Below are 22,315 nucleotides of genomic sequence, written 5' to 3'. Positions count from 1 at the left end.
AATAGTTGGTAAGTAGTTGTCCTTCCAAGCTCTTAAGTCCCTTAGCAACAGTTAGGTCCATTCTTGTTGCCCTGTCATTAATCCCCATATCACAGGAATATTATTTAAAAGCCCATGGACATCTGCAATTTTGCCAATACAAAGTTAGTATAGACACTTTCAAAAGTACAAGAGCTCTGCCCGCTTTTGCATCTGGTCTGAATTATCCCTGTCTTTTTTGTTTCTTTTTAAAAAAAACCCAAAGCAAAATGAAAATGGACTGCCTTCAAGTCGATTCCGACTTATGGCGACCCTATGAATACGGTTTTCATGGTAAGCGGTGTTCAGAGGTGGTTTACCATTGCCTTCCTCTGAGGCTGACAGGCAGTGACTGGCCCAAGGTCACCCAGTGGGCTTCATGGCTATGTGAGGATTCGAACCCTGGTCTCCCAGGTCATAGTCCAACACTCTAACCACTACACCACATTGGGTCTCTTGGCAATGAAATGGGGGAGTGGGGGTAAATGTTGTTTTACCACATAGATATCAGCTATAATAAGATTGGTATTCAGTAACACTGAAAATGGCTATATGTGATCTGTCTGACAGTTTGCATTGCATATTACAATCAATTTTAGAGCATCAGAAATAGATCAGTTTTTGGCAAAATGATTCTGGTTTTCTTTAAATATTTTTCTCTGCCTGGCCCGTAGCCACACAGTCAGTAGTTTAAATTCCTTTGCATTGCTCCCAGGGAAATATTTGTGTACAGTTTTTCCACTCAGTGCCTTCTGTTTCTCAAACATAGCGTTTTTAAATGGCATACTGACTAATCACACAAATGGGAAAATAGTACCCCAAACATATTAATTATTCTGAATTAGCTGATCTTGTTCAAAGTGATTTGGGAAATATTGTAGGTCAGCCCTGGTGCCCTCCAGATATTTTGGACAACTCCCATCAGCCCCGGTTGCTGGCTGGAGCTAATGAGAATGCCTTCCTGGGAGCTGCACCTTATTACAATGGGGCCCACCCATGTAGCCGGTCATGCACTCGACCTTGTGTTTGTCTCGGGAGAGGAGGGGAGCAATCTGAAAATTGGGGGTACATCCATCACCCCCTTGTCATGGTCAGACCACTACTTGGTGAGGATGGACTTTTCGGTGCCACAAACCCTCCGTGGGGGTGGAGGACCTATTAAGATGGTCCGCCCCAGGCGTCTGATGGATCCTGATGGATTCCTGAATGTGCTTGGGGACTCTCTGGTGCATGCACACAGCCACTTGGCTGAGACCCTGGTGGAGGGGTGGAATGCTGCAATCACCGGGGCATTAGACCGGGTGGCTCCGAAATGCCCTCTCCCCCTGAATAGAGCTCAGACGGCACCGTGGTTCACCCCACGGTTGCGAATTCTGAGGCGGGAGGTGAGACGGCTAGAGCGCCGGTGGTGGAAATCTCGCTCTGACGACGATCGGACACATGTTAGAGTGGCTGCGGCAGCCTATCATGTGGCAATAAGGGCAGCAAAAAAAGATTTTTATGCTGCCTCTATTGCATCTGCAGAGTGCTGTCCCAGGAGACTGTTCCAAGTGGTCTGGAGCTTGGTCGGTCCAGTTGCTCCGGAACCAATGGAACATGCTAAGGCCTCCTGTGACGAGTTTGCTAAACACTTTGCGGAGAAAATCGATCGTATTAAGAGTGCTATTCCATGCGCTGTGGACACAGTGAGCAAGCCAGAGGTGACCAGTGGTGCTCTGGTGGTGTGGGATCGGTTCCAGCTTCTTCCATCTGATGAAGTGGACAAGGTGCTTTCAACCTTAAAGCCAGCCACTTGCTTACTCGATCCTTGCCCATCGTGGCTCATTGTGAGCTGCAAAGATAGACTGGGTGAAGGGATCAAGATGGTGGTAAATACATCTCTCAAAGAGGGTGTAATGCCATCAGCGCTCAAGGAGGCAGTAATAAAACCAATCTTAAAGAAGCCCTCCTTGGATCCCCAAGATCTGAACAACTTTTGCCCAGTCTCAAATTTGCCATTCGTAGGCAAGGCGGTTGAGCGGGTGGTGGCAAAGCAGTTGCAAGCGCACTTGGAGGAAGCAGATTATCTGGATCCATTTCAATCGGGCTTCAGGCCTGGACATGGGACTGAAACAGCCTTGGTCGCCTTGGTAGATGATATGAGGAGGGCGTGGGATAGGGGCGAATGCACCTTCCTTGTCCTCCTTGATCTCTCAGCGGCTTTTGATACCGTCGACCACGTTATCCTCCTGGACCGCCTGAAGAGGTTAGGCATGGGGGGCACTGTATTGCAGTGGTTCCACTCCTTCCTCTCTGGTAGGTACCAAAGAGTGGCATTGAAGACTGAGGTCTCGGATCCTTGGCCTCTCACTTGTGGGGTGCCACAGGGTTCCATCCTCTCCCCGATGCTGTTCAACATCTATATAAAGCCGCTGGGGGCAATCATCAGGATATCTTCACCGAGGTTGGCTGTAGAAACCCTGTCCAAGTGCCTGGAGTCGGTGAGTGGCTGGATGGGAAGGAATAAGCTGAAGCTGAACCCTGACAAAACCGAGGTACTGTTTGTGGGAGACAAGGGAAGGCTGGGGGATGTGGACCTGGTGCTCAATGGGGTACAATTGCCCCTGAAAGACCAGGTCCGCAGCCTGGGGGTCATTCTTGACTCCCAGCTGTCCATGGAGGCTCAAGTCTCGGCTGTGAGCCGGGCGGCGCTGTATCAACTCCATCTGATACGGAGGCTGCGCCCCTACCTTCCCAACCATCTGCTCCCACCGGTGGTACATGCCCTGGTCACCTCTCGCCTAGACTACTGTAATGCGCTCTGTGTGGGGTTACCCTTGAAAACGGTCCGGAAGCTGCAACTGGTACAGAATGCGGCGGCTCGTCTGATTAAAGGCAGCCGCCGGCAAGATCACATCACTCCAGTGCTGAAGGAGTTGCACTGGCTACCGGTTGTTTACCGGGCCCAATTCAAGGTGTTGGTTTTGACCTTTAAAACCCTACACGGTTTTAGCCCAGTCTATCTGAAGGAGCGCCTCCAGCATCGTCAGGGATGCCGCTCAACAAGATCAGCCTCAGAAGACCTCTCGATCCCACCAGTTAAAACAGCTAGACTGGTGAGGACTAGAGAGAGGGCTTTTTCAATAGTGGCCCCCACCCTGTGGAACTCTCTCCCAAATGATCTCCGCCATGCCCCTTCTATGATGAGCTTCCGCCGGGCCTTGAAGACCTGGCTCTTCAGGCAGGCTTTTGGGGTGGGTTAGGTTTTTAAAATTTAACGTTTTAATGTATTTTTTTTTATCTTGTACGTCACCCAGAGTGGCTGGACAACCAGCCAGATGGGCGACTAATAAATTGAATAAATAATAAATAATACTGAGTCGAAAAAATCTGGAGGACATCAGGTTGGTGAAGGCAAAACTGTGTAAAGGCTTGTCACCCACAACACAGGAGAAACAACCCATGAGACTGGGGATCTCAGAAAGGAAGACGAGGTTGTGAAGAGGATCAGATTCAGTTTTTTCTGTTTTTCCTTGGCTCTGCTCCTCAAAGGTCACACAATCTTTGCTCCACCAAGAGGCGACAACTCCAGATCAATTGAATACTATTTATTTATTCAGTTTCCATCCTGCTTTTCATCGTACGGTATCTTCTTCTTCATCTCTCTCCTCCCCCCCCCCCGGTCCAATGCTTCAGGCAGACCTGCTTAGTCCCCCAACACCTTTCATGATTATTGTTTGTTCAGCATTTTAAAAATGTTTTATTACACCTTGTTAAACAATTTTTCTTCACCCTTGGAAAAACTGTCCTGTGAAAAGTGTGCTTGCGTGGGGCTTTGTGACTGACATAAGAGCTAACCAGTCCTATCCAAATCAGGCATCTTCTGCAAATTGAAAAAAGTTTTCTCCTGAGCTCAGTTCAGGAAAAGAGGTTATATGTGTGTTTAAACTGTGATGAGTGCATTTCCACACTGGGCACACAACTAAAATGACCATCTTTGTGTACTTCCAAACATATTTTCACAGTCTAGACGAGTCTACTTGATTTGCAGACACAGGATTTCTTTCTTATGGAAGGGCAAGTGTACAGGCAAGCTTACTGACAGACTGTTAGTGAATCAGATGCGGCTTGGTTGCCTTTTTTCAAACTGTTTTATGGCAGAGAAAGATGATAATAAGTTTTTCATAGTTCTGTCATCTGCTTATATCCTGGTTTGTAATACATGAATCAGCTTTCAGATTAAGTATTAAAATTACTTGTAGAAGCTTGCAGAAAACAAGCAGCTAAAAAAATATTAATTAGAGCCTGAGCAGTGCTTTCGGGAGGAAGGGCAGGATATAAATTCAATAAATAAATAAAAATTCTTTTGCTGACCAGTATCTTTACATATTAAATTGAAGAAATAGTAGAAGAATCTTCTGTTGCTCTGCTAGCTTAAATGTTTTTAGTTCAATAGCCCATGTTTTTCCATCGTCATACCTTTTGAACTGTTTGTTTAGTTATTTCTTACATTTATATCCCACCTTTCCTCCAAGAAGCTGAGCAGAGCATACAGTAGGGCCCCACTCGTATGGCACGTTAGGGACCAGACCTCCGCCAAAAAGCGAAAACAGCAAAAAAGTGGAACATCGATCAGCTGTAGCGCAGGGAGCTCCGTCTGACAGTGCTTGGCCTCTGAAGCTCCCTGCACTACAGCTGATTGATTTTTTGGCGGGAGCCTGTGGCGCAATCAGCTGTAGCACGGGTAGCCTCAGCCACTGCACTCCAGCTCCCCGCGCTACAGCTGATAGCATCGCCCTCTCCCCCCACTCGCTCGCCTTCGTTATGGTGGGGGAGTGGTGCTCCCCTTCCGCGGCAGGCTCCCTGCCATGGATCGCAAAGAGGGAGCTGTCCACCCGCTCTCGCCTGTTCGCTTGCCTCCACCGGCTTCCTGGCTCGTCCTCCTGCTCACCCGCTTGCCCTCCCCCCTGGCTGCTCACTCGCCCTCCACTGCCTCCTTTGCTCATCCCCTGCTCGCCCTCCCCCCTGCCTGCTCACTCACCCTCCTCCATCTCCCTCAACAATAAAATGGTGCCCGACACTCTTCTTGGACTCAGCTGCTGAGCGTGTCATCAGAGCTTGGAAACATTTCTTTTTTGAACTACAACTCCCATCAGCCCAACTGTAGTTTAAAAAAGGAACATTTCCAAGCTCTGACGACACGCTCAGCAGCTGAGTCCAAGAAGGGTGTCGGGCGCCATCAATTTGTGCACAGTGTCTCTGTATTCTGGCAATTTTCCGCTGCAAAAATGGAACAAGTGCCGAACATATGGAACATGGATACAATTCAAAACTGCATTAGCGAAGCGCCAAGAAGCAAGTAGACTAGGCCTTGGGCTTACATGAATCAGGTGCTCAGGTTTGCTGAGTGCCCCAGAGAAGTCAGGCAAAGCATCCAGAGGTAGTGTGGCAAGGGAGAGGAATATCCTGATGGCCTTTGTCAAAACCAAGTTGTTCAGACTGAGGGAGAGCAGTCGATCAGGGAGCTTTGTAGCAGGGAATGGTGTGGGATTGGCTCTGTGGTATCACAGGACCAGGGAGATTCTGGGCTGTGTTGATTAGTGCACCCCAACTTGACCTGCCTATTTTACTCCCCTCTGTCCAGCAGTTCTGGCTTCACAGGAAGAGAGCCAGCACCTGACATTCTATGGTCACCGCCCAGAGAGCTATTGCTAGTCGGGCGGTATATAAGTTTTAAAAATAAATAAATAAATAAATTCACAGTGTTGGGTTTGGCAATGAGACACCTGGGAGCGTTCTTTCTCACCATTCCCCCCATAACATACAGATACCAGTGCCTGAACATGGCGATGTAGCCTTTGTTTTAGGATTTCTCTTGAACCTAAATATTGTATCAACTGACAGCTGCCATCTTCATGTGTTTTTCATGTGAACAGGGCATCACCTAGTTACTGGGGAGCAGTGGGGTTGTAGTTGTCCAGGGTCTCAGAGGGCTTAGACTCCTTACTTTTTTGGAAGTAGGGTCCTTATGCCTTCACCATACTATCAGCCAATTAGCATGAAAGGGGAGTGCGTTAGCCACTAGGAAGAGTATTCTAACATGCTTCCTTGTCCTGATAATTAGAGCCAAGCAGAGTGAAAAGGGGTGAGTCTGCCACTGAGAAGACTCTTCTTAGTAGCTAACACTCTCCCTTTTCATGTTTATTGATTTCTAGGAACATCTGTTGTTGTGGGAGAATGTATTAACAAGGATCTCATTCTCAACCCAGCAGCAAAAAAAGGGGGAGGAGGCATGGCTGTGACTATCATGAAGAGAACCTGCCCTTCTGAATTTGCCACTACACTACCGGGGAGCAGATTCATGCTCTTGGGCCCATCTCCTGCTCTGGGCATGTTGCCTGGCCTACTTTAAAATATCCATGTGTTAGAGTGGTCATCTGTAGGGAAGAAAGCTACCTGTGAGGAATTTCTTGCACCTAGGTTTCTTGTAGACCACCACACTTATTTGTGGATATCTGTAGGTGGGGCTAGGCAGCAGGCAGCATGATGCTGGGGGCAGGGGCAGGAACATGGCCAGTAAACATGCCGTGCCCCCTTCACTTAAGTAGCGCAACAAGGAAGCTTTAATGAGTTCAGGATCAAGGGTTGAAAGGTAGACCCCACATTCAAATAAATGTGGATCTATTTGGATACTGGCTTCTGTGAAAGCTGGGAGGGATGGTTGAGAGTGTTGGAATGTAAGGCCTGCTAGCAGTTTCACTTAATGTAGAAGTGGAGCCGAAGTAGTTGGGAAGCATGTAGAAACAGACTCTAAAAGTTTGAAGTATATGTGTGTGAGGGGGAGTGAACCCGGACAGTCTGCCTACCTGGTCTGTGACAAAAATGCCGACAGCAGTACCTTGAAGCCAGCAGTTCTGAGGATGGTGGATCGGAGACATAGAATATAGACAAGAGGTGAAATCAAGTTTATGTATATACAAGAGAGAATCAAAATAGGAAATAAATGGATCTCACTGTCCATTCTCTACTTCTGCAGTTGCTCCCTAGCCATATAGACACGTTACTGTGGCTCTGTAGCAAGTGGGACTGCATTCCAAAACCCACCATCATTCCAATCAGATGCAGGCCTACTCTGACTTTTTCAGGAAGGAGTCAACTGATTTGCAGAAACAATTTAAGTATTTGACAAGCTTCTCCGCTGAAGAAAATAACCCTCCAAACCTGTTTTGGGCAGTTACTCATGTGGAATATATGGGTCTCCCGTAGCTGCAGCTGTAGGTCTAGTTTGGAGTAGTTTTGAATTAACTGTTTTTGGTTTTAGTAGCAGAAACCTGGCAAAGGCAACTTGGTGTGTAGTCTCTGAGTTGATTGCATTCTTGGTCTGCACCACTTCTCCTTAACCATTCCTGGGGTTCACTTTTGTTTAGTAGATATGTGATACAGTAATGTTTTAATAAAGTTTTTTCCCTGTCAAATGATAGCTCCTCCAAAATACATTTAGTCTGCAAAAGCTGCCCTAAGCTTTGCCTTGGCCAGGGAAAGAGGAACTGTGTTAGAATTGCTTAATATGTTTTTAATAATGTTTTTAACCCTTTAAAAAAGTTTTTTAAAATGTTTTTAATGCTGTTTTGTTTAAATGTATTTTAAGATCTGTTTTTATTATGTTTTAAAGTGTTTTTAGCACTTTGTTTGCTGCCCTGGGCTCCTGCTGGGAGGAAGGGTGGGATACAAATTAAATAATAAATAAATAAATAAATAAAATAAACTGAAACAATGACACATCCTATTATGTTAAAGCAGCAGTGAGATTTCTGCTAAGAACTCAAATGTATTAGTGCTGCCAACCAGTTAAAGAAATCTAAGATGGCAATCCTATACATACATTGGGAGTAGGTCCTATTGAATTCAGTGGGGCTTCTAAGTAGGCATTCTTAGGATTGCACATATGAGTTGATTAAATGATCAACTTCATTTTCATAGGAATAAAAGCATACACAAAGTGTATTTCCTTTGTTTTTAGGCATATGCTCGTGTGTTGTAGCAAACATCTCAGAAGAGGCAATCCTTCCACCGGTGTAAGAGAGCAGGAGAAGTGCCATAGCAATGGCCAATGAAAAGCATCATCTCAGAAGGGGCACTTCCCCTGTGATCTCACTCTGGAAGAATGCCTCTTCTAAGATGATGCGTTTCATTAGCAGTTGTTTAAAACTGCCCATTTAATTAGAGGAATCTTTTTAGTTGAATAGGGTTTTTTAATCAGCCACCTAATTGATTAAATATTGCAACCATATTTTAAATATAAACAATTAGGTAATAGAAATATTTACTATTTGGTTTCTTTCTTCATAAAGCCTTAATACTGCCAACATATCAACAAATAGATAAATTGTTCTCTAGTATCCCTGAAATCTCTTGGAACCACGCAGCTGGGTATAGGATGAAAGCCAATTTACTGGTCTTTCAATTACATATAAAACAGTTAAGAAACTGGCTCAAATTACAACCCATGGCCAAACTTTAAACTAGGAAGTTTATTTGTGCCCAGTAATGACATATTGTTAATTTAGTAAGGAGTTAAGCTAATGATAACACACAGCTTGTTAGATAATTTATGAATAAATTGTGTAATTGTAAAATCAGCACTTTCCTTGTTATCTTTATCTTTTTGGACATCTCTCTAATCTGTCCATAATTGACTCTCAGTAGGGCTTGATATTTCCACAAAGGAAGATATTTCCACTGAGTGGCAGAGTAATTAACCTTTGCTTCAGGAGAAGACAAGGCAGTAGCTTCAGAGCTCAGGCCTGCGAGTTGACTTGACCCTTGAGTTGTGCCCTTTCCTGTGCCTTTTGTAGCTTTTCAGTATGACCTTGAACAAGTGAAAGTGAAACATCTAGCCTCAAGTTTTCTTATATCTGAGGCTTTTAATTCATACTCATTCCACCTTGGAACATTTACAGTAATGGAACACGTGCTAGGTTTAGTCTTCTCTGTGAAGAGATTGGCAGATCTGTTTTATTAGATTACAGCTAGTATTTAATCCAGGAAAACAGCAGTGTGATGAGGAAAGTGTTGTAATTATCAAAGCTTTTCTTTGAGCCCAGAATCATCATAGAACTTGTTTTCATTGCACCTTACAGGATTGGTATATGATTTTTATAATTGTCAAGTGAAGAGACAGAATTTTCTTTCTTTTCTTCCCTTCTTTCTACTTTTGCTATAAAAAGAGATATCAATTTAAATAATAATGACATTTTAGGTTTCAAGAACTGGCGTAGCATATGTGCAGTGTTCTCTCTCACTCATGAAAGGCCACATAAACATAGAAGGGGGGGGAACATGCATCCAACCCCAAAGAGGTGTCATTTTAAGAAATGAACTAATCTCCCTGATTGTGGGCATGGTTGCCTGTGTAGTGTTATGGAACACACTCCTTTCCCCCCCTATAAGCAGGGTTTTTTTTCCTTGTGACACTACTAAAGTGAGGATTTGGCTTCTGTGAATTTAGGATGATGATGAATGTTAGGAATATCTGCTTTTGAAAGAGTTGTGAGACATTTCTTTTTTCAGAAAAGGAAACTAGGAACCCTCAGAATCTTTGTCATTGAAAGCTGGGTTGGCTCTTGACAGACCACTGTGCACAATGGTCATGAAAAATCCATAGTGAATATGCAGAAAATGGGCTTATGTGCTTGAATGTTAGCTGATCTTTAAGCTATGAGTGTGTAAACATTTTTTAAAAATATAATAAAAAATCTTTTAATAAGTGAATAACTCAGTTAAACAAACTTGCATGTTAAAAAACCCACAACCATTCATATACATTCCTTCTTAAGATACCGAAGGAAGCATCAGTCAGCTTCACTGAACACAACAAGAGTTTTCAAAGCGCTACACGTGCATAATCCTTACAACCAATCCTATAAGGATAATCCCATTTTATACATATTATTTCTATATTGCAGATGTGAGACTGATGGCTTTTTAAAGGCTGCCTAATGACCTCTTGGCTGGGATGAGGCTTGAACTGGGGATTTGGTGTTTCACAGCTCAGCCTCTGTGCTATACTGACTGTCTTCTAATGTTTGGTGTTTCATTCCCAATTTCAGCAACACACTTGAACAAAACCTGGTCTCAATAATAAACTCTTTTGATCCACTGACTAAAGTGCCCTTGTACTACAAGCACACGAAAGCTTACCTTCCCCAATTAAAACCAGCTCCAGCTGATTTATCAACTAAAGCACTAGGTGACAAAGTTTCTAATTAAATTTCCAAGAGTTGTCTTGTCTTGTGATACCAACTTTTCTTACTATCCCTGCAGTCCACCAAGGTGTGTAGAATTTATATAATAGGACTGAGGATGCTTCCAGAAGGGAGTTTATTGTGGAATGGTGCTGCTCACAAACACAATGTTTTGCAATACTTACACAATGTCATCAAAATAATGGACGATACTTTATTTTGCATTTAATTTGGATTTCCCCTTAGCAGAAAATCCAACAAGTAAGAACAACCAGTTACACATCTGTTGTCATTGCTGGTGTGGACGTTCATTAGCATTTTGTGTGCACATGTATGTGTATGGTTTGTCACAAGCATGATGACATTTTGGTGGGTGGTCTCTATCTCCACAGCTCTATTCTCCACAGCTTTGCTCCTCACCTGTGCACAACTTAGCCATTTTGTTTCCAGTGGCCCAAACAGTATGAGCATGCCTGTTTCTGCTATTTCCCACATGCCAAATGTCAACTACCTGCTTAGGAGGAGCTATTCTCTTAAGATCTCCAATACAGGCGGGCCCCGCTTTATGGCGTTTTGCCTTTCGGCGTTACGCTAATGTGGCAGCTTTCAATTCTAGAAAGTCCCCGCTTTAAGGCGCTTGTTCTGCTTTTACTGTGTTTTTTTCCGTTGCATGTCATTTTCGCACGATGCGCACCATTATTTTCAATGGGTTCTGCTTTTTGGCGGTTTCCGCTTTTCGGCGGCAGTCTGGAACGGAACCTGCCATATAAGTGGGGGCCGCCTGTACAGATTTTGATATAGATTACCCCAAAGACTATAATGGTAGCACACACATCAAGCTTATTTTTAAAAAAAAATACAGAGGTCTTGTGCAATACCGCTTTCTCACTCGTATGCATGTCTTGAAAAATGAAAATGGACTGCCTTCAAGCCAATCCCAACTTATGGCTACCCTATGAATAGGGTTTTCATGGTAAGCGGTATTCAGAGGGGGTTTACCATTGCCTTCCTCTGAGGCTAGTCCTTCCCATCTGGCTAGGGCCTGCTCAGCTTGCCACAATTGCACAAGCCAGCCCCTTCCTTGTCCACAACTGCCAGCTGGGGGGGCAACTGGGCTCCTTGGGACTATGCAGCTTGCCCACGGCTAAACAGGTGGCAGGGCACGTAACCCTTGAGCCACTCACTGTGGGGGTGATCTTTAGTTGGCCTTTTACACCCAGGAGACATGAGCTGGGATTTGAACTCACAGACTGTGGACTCCCAGCCAGGCTCTCCTCCCCACTGTGCTATACCAGCTGTGTGTGTATGTCTTAGTGAGGTAAATATCTCTGTTATGCAAGTATTATTTTAAAAAACCCAATGGAAACTGATATTTTCCCCACCCTCCTTTTTGCAACATGATAACTGCAACAGACAACATGTGCTCTTCCTTGGATTTTTTCATCTTGTTTTTTAAAAGGTGTGCGAGTGAAGTTACAGAACATTTCTGAATTCTTTGGAACTGAACAGTGATTGAGGTGAAGGCCAGAAAACAAAACAAAACCCTGTGGATGCATCCTGTCAAGCTCTGTCCACTGCAAGCAGTGGAACTGCAGTGAACATCCATGGCTGAAAAAAACTAGAATGTGTGGAAGTCTAATATGCGCACAGAAAAATTGCATCTGAGTGACTTGTTTGTGATAACAGAACCCCATCTGGAAGCACCATCAACATACTCGGAATCTCTTAAGAATGGAGGCATAGCTATTCTGTGTGAACTGATTCTTGGCATGCACTCTTCCGTAGGAAAATTTGACAAAGTATTTTATTATTTATTTGGACAATTTATATACCGCTTATATTTAAAGAAGCCTTTAAGCCGTTTACAACATGTTAAAACATCTTAAATAAACAGCAAATCCAAAAAATACTAGGGAATGTCTAAATTCTATAAAACACAATTAACCACTAAATAGAGCATCCTTTTTAGCATATATAAAAAAGTTACACATAAAAATCGGCCACAAAATTACAAGGAAAATTCATAATAAACAATAGTAAACTACTAAAAAAATCCTCTAGAAAGTAGAATTACAAATAAAAATCAAGTAAAAAGTATGATATTCCCTTGTAAGTATGTTCAGGATTGCAGCCTTAGAGACATTTGCACTCTGTGTTTTAATGTACAAAGTAAAATTGCGATGAGGTGCAAGATTTTGGAATGTTACATTCCAATACTCTTTTGGCAATACGCTGACCATTTAAAAAAGCAGATTTCACCATGTAACAGGTTTTTGCTTATCAGCATCTTTGGAAGCCCGCATTTCATCCTGAGATAAACTGTGAATCTTAACTTCCAAGGTGGTGTGCTATGAGCATACTGAACATTTATCTTCATTTGTTCCATATTCTCTATCATTGCAGTGCAGTGATCTGCAAAATCAACTTGTGGCAAAGCTTGCCACTTTGGGTTTCTTACTGCACAGAAATAGGATTGGTACTGAAAGACTATGAACTTCCATTTTACTGGAACTTCATTGTGAGCTCTTTTGTTAATCAGGGAGCAGTTCTAAATACCTATTGATTACTTTGGGTTTTCCCTTGTTAAGGAGTTTTCAAATGGCTGGCTTTTGCTAAGCTGTGAATACTTTCACAGGTCATGCAGCTGGCCAGTGATAAGCCAAGCATGGGGGTCCCTGGGGGCTGATTTTATGATGTGTGAACTGAACTAAATCCTTGCCATGAATGGTTTAGTGCCTGTGACAGTGGAAAACTTTTGTTGGATTGGTGTCTATTTTTAAAGCCTTGTTTGTTTCTTTTATCTCAAGCATTGATATTGTGCCTGTGGTGGGAGTAAAATGGAAATGGACTTCCTTCAAGTCGATTCCGACTTATGGTGACCCTGTGAACAGGGTTTTCATGGTAAGCGGTATTCAGAGGTGGTTTACCATTGCCTTCCTCTGAGGGTGAGAGGCAGTGACTGGCCCAAGGTCACCCAGTGAGCTTCATGACTGTGTGGGATTAAAGTCACAACTTTATTAAACATCCAAGAAGCAGGGGGGAAGTGATGGTAATACCTAACCGATAAATGAAAGATATAAGGCAGATGTCAGTCTAAATCAGTGACTACTGTCCTTTGCCTCCCCAGGATTAAATCTTAATCCCACCCAATAACAGGTCACATTCTGTTTATACAAAACTCCCAACACCTCTTAAAGATGCTTCTGATTAACAACATATTCCCCAGTTGTGAGGAAGGTCCAGAACCACCCTGACTGACCAAGAATACTGGTAGAAATTGTTTCTTGAGTCCAGCCACCTATTCTCAAGTATTTATAAAGGAGTGGGAAAACATTCTTTGAGTGATGGTTGGCTTTGGACTTCTCTATTGTGCTTTTGAGCAGTTCTCTCTCATGTATTATTACACAGCCCAACAACAACAAAAATTTTTTTTAGTTGCCAAGGATGTTTGAATGACTTTAGGGTATTTTGGGGGTGCTAAATCCAAAAATGACATTAGTTTTGCCGAATTGGCTCTAGTTTTTGAGATAATGGATACCCCTCAAATGACGATTGTACTGACATATGCAGCAGGGTTTGGTCTGTCTTTTTACTCTTGAACATTGTTTTGCAAGTTTATCCATTGCATATAATATATTGATACTTTTTTTTTTTGAAGAATATGAGTTCATCACAAAGAGGCTGCTTAAACAATCCTAATGCATTCTGCTATGTTTGTGGCGAACAGGGCCGGTTCCAAAGGGCGGCCAGGTTGGGCACTGGCCCGAGGGTCCCCCAGCTCTAGGAGCCCCTGGGGGGGCCCTCCGCTCCCCTTCTGCGATCCCATGGCTCGCAAGATGAGCTTCCGAGCCGCCTGCCATCCCCCGTGCTTCACCTACCTTTCTCTGCTGTTCGCGCAGGGTTGCCATCAATAAAGATGGCGGCCGAGGTTTCTGTAAGGGACTGAAGCCTCTGCCGCCATCTTGGTTGATGGCAGCAATGCGCGCACTGCGAAGACGTTCCCATACCAGTGTTTACCTCACTGCCTGACCTTCCATTGTCAGATGTTGAAGAAATGCTGGACGTGGAGTGTAGCACAGGTGGTAGCCCTGGAAGTGGGTATGAAGAAAGCTTTTCAACACCTGAGCAGTTCTCCCAAAAAGAACTCAATGATCTGGTACAAGACCTCAGTCTGTCAAAGCAAGCATCTGAACTTTTAGCATCCAGGCTAATGGAAAAGAACTGTCTACAGCCGGAAGCTAACATAACAGCTTATCGGAGAAGAGAGGAGGGACTTCTTCCATACTTAGCCAAGATGAAGAACTTGTATACTGCAATAACATTCCTGGACTTCTTCTCCAAATGGGACTACCAGAATATCGACCAGAAAATTGGCGGCTTTTTATAGACAGCTCCACCAGAAGCTTGAAATGTGTTTTATTGCACAATGGTAACCGCTATGCATCTCTTCCAATTGCTCACTCCACAAAACTTAAAGAAGAATATGAAAATATCAAAATGGTCTTGCAGAAGTTTTGCTATCATGAGCACCAGTGGTCTATTTGTGTTGATCTAAAGATGGTGAACTTCTTGCTTGGGCAGCAAAGTGGATACACGAAGCACCCTTGTTTCATCTGCTTGTGGGATAGTAGGGCAAAGCAAGATCATTGGAAAAAAGTGACATGGCCTTCAAGGGAACACATGACTGTAGGTGCAGCGAACATCATTAACAAGCCATTGGTTGTCAGAGAAAAAATCATTCTCCCACCACTCCATATCAAGCTTGGACTGATGAAGCAATTTGTTAAGGCCTTGGACAAATATGGTGATTGCTTCAAATACATTTGTAGATTGCTCCTTGGACTGACTATGGAAAAACTAAAAGCAGGAATCTTTGATGGTCCTAAAATTCGTAAACTCATCAATGATTTGAATTTCACTAAATTTATGAATGATGTTGAAGCTTCTGCCTGGTGCAGTTATGTCTCAGTTGTCAAGAACTTCTTGGGTAACCACAAAGCAGACAATTATGAAGAATTGGTGCAAAACATGCTCGCTAACTTTAAACATTTGGGTACTAATATGAGCATAAAGGTATACTATCTCCATAGCCGCTTAGACAGATTTCCGGATAATCTTGGTGATTTTAGTGAGGAACAAGGGGAGAGGTTCCATCAGGATATAAAGGTGATGGAGGAAAGGTATCAAGGCAGATGGGACAGACACATGATGACAGACTACTGCTGGAGCCTCCAACATGATTGTCCTGATGCCCCACATAAAAGAAAATCATACACACAGCGTTTTTCTATGCATTAATTGTGATTATCTGAATCAGCTTACTTTGTTTTAATGTTATTGTACTGAATACAACGCCATTAGGTATTTCATGTGTTTACTTTTGTATGATTTGAGACAGTTTCCATGTCATTTGTGGGTAGGCTATGCCTGACCATTAATTTTTTTGAATATGTTATGTTTTTCAATGGGGGCATCCATTATCTCAAAAATTAGAGCCAATCTAGCAAAACCGATGCCATATTCGGAATCAGCGACACAAAGTTACCCTAAAATCGATCAAACATCATTGGCAATAAAATTAGTGTTGACCAGTGTTATTAATTAATTACATTTCTATCCCTCCCTCCCAGAAGGAGCCCATCTTAAAAGCAAAACATCTTAAAAATATATTTTTAAAATAAAAAAAAATCTTTAACAACATCTTAAAATGCAATTCCAATACAGACGCAGACTGGATAAGGTCTCTACTTATTAGGCTTGTTGAAAGAAGAAAGTCTTCAGTTGGTGCCAGAAAGATAACAGAGACGACGCCTGTTTAATATTTAAGGGGAGGGAGTTCCAAAGGGTAGGTGCCACTACACTAAAGGTCCGCTTCCTATATTGTGTGGAACGCACCTCTGATAAGATGGTATCTGAGGAGGCCCTCGCATATAAAGTGCAGTAATTGAGTTGGTATGTAAGGGGTAAGACGATCTTTCAGGTCTTTCCTCTGTGCCTTACCCCCATCCCAGCAACAAACAGAGGAATGTCTACCTCAAGGGTAGTCAACATGGTGCTTTCCAGATGCTGTTGGATACCAACTCCCAGCAGCCCCAGCTTGCACCACCAATACTCACAGTTGTTCAGAATTGTAGTCCGACAAGTGAAGGAACAGTACATTGGCTACCTTGGTCTATTTAGGTGAAATCTGGACATGACAGCTTTCCTTGTGATTCCATAGAATGACTTCCAGTTTTAAAATTGTGTTAATATTAAGCCATGTTATGGTGTTTAATTGGATAGCATATTGGAAATTAATATTGTGGTCTCAATGCAAGTACTCTTTGAGGGGTATTCAAAGCATTTTAAGATTTAGAAAATCCAAACCTGATTGTCACACAAGTACAAAAACTGCAAACTGAAAAATACAGTCTCAGTCATAGGGCCCATTCAGATTTTTATTGCTTCCTCCTTGTGGAGTGCCCTGAACTTAGAGCCACATGGTAGAAACATTCCTGTGAGTGTGGTTTCATTTTAGATTTGCATTTTAATGGATGCCATTTTAGTACTTCATTTCAAATGCGTATTTTAATGGATGTCATTTCATCAGTTATGCTTGGCTTATATAGCACTTTCAAGTGTTCAAAGCAATTTATGATTATTTCAAGAATCATTAAAACAACTCTGTAAAATAGGTTAGCTTTGCTACATTGCATGAGGTGGAATATAGGTTAAGGTTGAGTTGAGACTTGGCGCATTCTTATTTGTTTGAAGGGAGGTCAGTGACATTGGCTTTTAAATAAAATTCATTCTGATATGTTTGCAGAAGTGTTAGGTGACATTGCATCAAAACAAGTGTTATCCTACAGTTTCCAGTGCATTTTCCTATCCTATCATTTTCCATATTGAAAAAGGTTCAGTCTTTGGGGAAACAGGTTTATTGCACAAGAGCTCCCAACCAATTATAATTGTGCAACATGAATTTACAGGTATATGATTGAATCCCATCTGAAAATAGCAACTGTATGGATGCACCCTCAATTGAGATTTGAACTGGGCACAGCTCACATTCTCAGCTGATACACTAGGCCTGGCTTTAGATAGACCTGGTTTTACTGCCCTCATTTGAGCTGGTTGATTTTTTGGACCAGGGAAAAAGTGTGAAGGAAAGGCTCTCCCAATATTTGATTACGCTATCTGCTGCTTAGAAAATTCATTTCAGCCCCCCATTTTTAGTTTTGCTTAAATTGCTGGTAACATTGGTGTATACCGTGTTCCATTTGTCAGAAACATCTGCCATATGGACATTTTCTTTCAAATGCCAATTCACAGCCTATCCTGGAAAGGAGCATATGCTGGCCACTTTCAAAGTATTGTTTTGGTCTTTTGTTTGGCCCATCCATTAAGCATGCTGGACTTTCAACCTTCCCACCCTTTCACTTCCCACTATGGTAATAATAATCAAACATCTGTCTGCCTTGACCATTCTTAGAAAAACAGACACATAATGTTATGATACTGCATGCTCAGATTTTATTCTCCATGTTTTTAATGATAATGGTTTTGTTTGCAATGCAATATGAAGACCAAGAAATTATATTGGATGAATCCAGTAGATCTGGAATTGGGCCCATAAGATGCATTATATTTTAAATACAAACAAGGTTGTGTTCAAAATGTGACTTTCCCTGCCAAATCATGTACATTATTTTCCATTTATATATAAGAAATGTTCTATATAGACTCTGAAACAAGCGTTTAGCACATGTTTGAAAAAACAAAATGTAAATTTGTGGGATTGTGTTTTCAAATGCTTATCAACCCCTGACATACAAATTTAATGGTGGAAAAACTGGTAGGCCTTTCTACAAAAAATAGCAGACCAAATCATAGGACAATTATGCAAAAACACTTGGTTATTAAATGTGAAGAATCAAAGGAGAAGAAAACATGAAAAGTCACCCACAGTTTATTAATCCTCAAAAGACCATATGAGGCTGGACTCCAGATCTTTTAGTTGTATGCAGTTCAGTGAAATGCTGTTCTTTGACCTATTTGGTATATGTCTTTTTAAACCATGAAGTATTACCATGTGATAGTCCACAATACTACTGGACAAATAATTACTATGTTATATTGTCATCATGTAATCTCTGTCTGTGTGGATCCTATAGAGCTTTGTCAGAATAAACCTTGCAAATATTTAACGTGAACAAAATTTCTTTAGTTGGAATCACAGTTATACAGACCATTGCAATTGCTCACAAAGAAATAATTGCATAAGTAATCAGTTTAAACAAGAACAATGCAACAGATAGTCCAAAGCTAAATGTTAGTAATTCTTTTTTCCAAACTTTGTAGTTGGGCAGTCCAGGCGTTTGTCTTATTCAAGGTAAAGGGCCCAGAACTATTATTCAGGTCCCTAAGAGAACAAAATTATAGAACACCACACAGGCATTCACTAAGAATGTTTCTTTCTCATCTTGCCAGTCATAAACTCATTAAGACTTCAAACTTTGACAAAGGTTAGAAGATAATGGTTTTGTTACTTCCAAGAAGATGTTATGGCTCCTGGTGACCCTGAGTTCTGCGGTACCTATGAGCAAAATGCTATGCATAGTTGTCATTCCATGTAAAGTACAAAACTGGCAGTCTGGGGAATTGCTGAGAGGTAGGAGCAAGCTTCATCACACATAGGTTCAGCAAGATTTGTCTTATTGGAAAGAGAACCACGGAAGTCGCATTGAGTTTAATAGTGATTTGTCATTGCATGTTTAAATACCTTATTTTAGCTGCTGAGTATTCAAATAAATAAATTATTCAAAAGAATGGATAGGCAGGTGTCTCAAACCTGATGGCAGAAACCTCTAAAATGGTGTGCCCAATTGTTGCTGCTGAGTCATAGTAAGGAACTCCCAAGGGTTGAAGTAGAGCCTTCATGGCTTAAGGCTGCAGCCTGATCTAGAGGGCTACCTTGGGTTGTGTGTGCTCAGGCCTCAGAGCTCATTTAAGACATAGAAAGGAGTGTGCAACATCAGCCCCTGTGATTGGCTGATAATATGAAGCTTTTAGACTAGCTAGGCTTGGTATAAGGAAACATGCCCCCCTCTTCCTTCTGCATTGGCATCAGCTCAAGATCACAATTCCCACAGCAAACAGACACTCCAAGTCTAGATTCAGCTATGGACCTAACAGTAACAGTAATTAGGAATGCCTCTTAGGATGCCATTAACAAGGGCATTTGGTAGGGCTCACCTGTTTAAACCACCTGTTCAATGACAACTGTTGCTATCTTTTCTGTTTCCCATCAGCTTCTTGGTCTTTTTATTATACATCCAAATGCTCTGATTAGCAACCCTTTAATTATTGTATTGTCTATCTTGGTTTTGGATTAAGGTCAGTAAGTAGATTGGTTTCGAGGTTATTTTTGTAGCATGTTTTATTTTGATATTTATGTTTAAGCTGTATTCAACAAAATCAATAAAGACATAACCATATTTTTTATTATTGAAGAGTTCAAAACCTTTATGTGCAAATAAATTCTAACTAAAGTAAGTGGCATGCTACAAGTAGGCTAAATATTCATAGGGTCGCCATAAGTTGTAATCGACTTGAAGGCACATAACAACTGTTGGGGAAATTCTTTATGTACAAACAATAAGCAAAATATATTCTTTTATAAAGGTTTATAACACTGTAATAGTTTAGTTTAACATTTAATAAGTTTAGTAGCCAGCCAGAACCCTTTTCTTCTTGGAGCTGTCTTCCTTGACTGTTTTGGTTTGTATGGAACAGCTAGAACTCTAAACAATTATGATAATACTGAATAGACACTGAACATCACTGAACATCCTTGTGTTCTCCAAGATGTAGGAAGGATTGCATTAGCTGGAATGCTTAGCTCACAGTGAAAATGTACTTTTATATGAAGTACTGAACATTGCCAAATTCACCAGAACATGATGCAGAAAGTATAGTACCTATGCAATGCCTATGCAATACCTGAGCAATGCCTATGCAATACTGTAATGCCTGTGTCATACTGATGTGTAACCTTCTGACTTGTAGATGCTAAAGTCTTTGTCCCGAAATGTATAAAAAACCCAGGCAACCAGTGCCATGTTTTAGTTCTCCACTCACTCAGAGAGAGACTAACCAAGCATAGGCTTGTCATCCAATAAAGGCCTACCTTTTTGCTGCAAGCCTGTGTTCTTCGATTTTACTCAAGGACCCCCAGTCCAACAAACTACAAAATTCCCCATTGCAACAACAAAAAACCATAGTTAAAATAGTAACTAGAACAAGAATCAGAGCTCAAGAACTTGAAGCAGCAGACACAGTAATACCTGAACTGTTGGACTCATCACTAGCTTATGTGCCAAACGCCTGAAAAAATAAATGTGTTTTCAACCTATGCTTAAAAGTTGTTAGTGAGGGAGACAAAATGAATTTTCCCAGGGATAGTGTTCCTCAAGTGGGGTGCTGCCAAGGAGAAGGCACTGCCTTGCCCCACTGCCCCACAGGCAATGTTGGCAGGATCACGAATGGGAGCCCCTGCCAGTCTCAGAGTATGGGTGGGTTGGTATTGGAAGAAGTAATTATTTAGGTACTTGGACCCCAAGCTGCTTAGACCCTTATACACAAGTATTAACACCATGAATTGGGCATGGTAGCATACAGGCAGCCTGTGTACTGCCTATAAGGACAGTTTCATATAAGCATTAAATAGCAAGGGAGACAAGGTAAAACCCTTCAGGATCCCATAACATAGCCATGAAGCTAAACAGAAGTATGCCAAAGCTACCTTATTGTGGTGGCTCTGCAAATGGAAGTGGAGTCACTGTAACACAGTGACCCCAGCTCAGAGTCACTCAAGAATAATAACCTGGTCCATGGTATTGAACACCACTGAAAGGTCTAGGAGAATCAATAGGGTACCCTTGCCCCTGTCTCTTGTGATAAAGGTCATCAGTCAGGGTAACCCAAGCTGTTGCAGTGTCAGGTCAGTGCATATCCAGGTCTGAATCCATAATGGAATGGGTCTAGATAATTTGCTTCATGCAGACATGTTGGCAACTGATGGCCACCACTAAAGGTGGGGTTTGCTGCCTAGGTCCAATCTGCTTGTGTGCCGATAGTCTTTTGTTCGATCCTGATCTGCCCTTTTTTGTTCCTGCTTGGTTTGGCACTTACGGATTGGATCTGCTGAGGTTTTTTTGGTTGCAAAAAAAATTGTGTAATTTTTAACGTAAATACTTATGTCAGTGATCACAGTGTTCCCCATGGTTTATTTTTTCCTATTTATAACACTACACAGTGTAACGAATGCACCAACTTAGAGGAAATTAGGAAGATAATTATGTAAAATTGGGGGGGGGGAAATCGAGGAAAAAAATCCGTGCCAACTAAAGCCGTAGCCCTCCGCAAGAAATCAGTGCCGGTCTGAAAAGATAGCAGACTGTCTAATTCAGTCGGAATCCAGTACGAAGTCTGATTTAGCAGATATTCTCCCACAGACCTAGCCACCACTCAATATTTTGACACTGAGTCTGAAGCATCAAATATAAACAACCTCTTGATGAAACGAGATATTGTGGCTTTTAAAATTTATAACACCTGTTGATAACTTCCAACAACTTTTATGTGATACCTTTCAACTTTCTCTTTTTTTCTCCTTTTTTTTGAATTTTCAGATTAATTACTTAAGGATAACGTATCAGAACGTTTATGCCACTGGTGCTTGCATCAAGGGCTAAGAAAAGTGGCCTTCTGCAGAAGCCTTCACCAAAGATTGGAGAGTGTAAGTCTTTCAGTATGTCTACTTTGATTTATCCCAGCAGGAATCAGTGACCTTCTTCAAATGTAACAATAACCCAGGGACTGCCAACCTTTGGGATCTGTTAGCATATTTGGAATCCTGAGAGAGTGCTGTGGACACTACTTTCCCTGATTGCTTCTCTCTCCGAGGTCACTGCCCCCCTCCCAAAAAAGACAGATACAAAGCATGGGTCTACACTTTGCTTTTCAATGGCGCCATGGCAAAAATCAGATTCGGTGGAATTAAAATGATTCTCTTGAATTTACATGAGTTTAGA

General features: G+C 42.0%; 1 protein-coding gene across 15 annotated transcripts in view; it reads left to right on the top strand.

The window, feature by feature from the left end:
• The window catches only part of APBB2 (amyloid beta precursor protein binding family B member 2), a 250,482-nt gene that overhangs the window by 70,710 nt on the left and 157,457 nt on the right, over positions 1-22,315 (top strand). For 9 of the 15 annotated variants that reach the window (XM_061585504.1, XM_061585495.1, XM_061585494.1 and 6 more), the window contains one exon: positions 21,914-22,020. In XM_061585504.1, coding sequence (XP_061441488.1) covers positions 21,948-22,020 — 73 coding nt within the window. In that variant the 5' untranslated portion in view covers positions 21,914-21,947. Of the gene's footprint in view, positions 1-21,913; positions 22,021-22,315 lie in introns of those variants that run through there. The other 6 variants (XM_061585506.1, XM_061585503.1, XM_061585505.1 and 3 more) reach the window with 1 other exon arrangement.

Source organism: Rhineura floridana, chromosome 9 (genome assembly GCF_030035675.1).
Source record: "Rhineura floridana isolate rRhiFlo1 chromosome 9, rRhiFlo1.hap2, whole genome shotgun sequence".
Lineage (NCBI taxonomy): Eukaryota > Metazoa > Chordata > Lepidosauria > Squamata > Rhineuridae > Rhineura > Rhineura floridana.
Note: the sequence above shows the minus strand (reverse complement) of the source record. Positions and strands in the feature narration are given on the sequence as shown.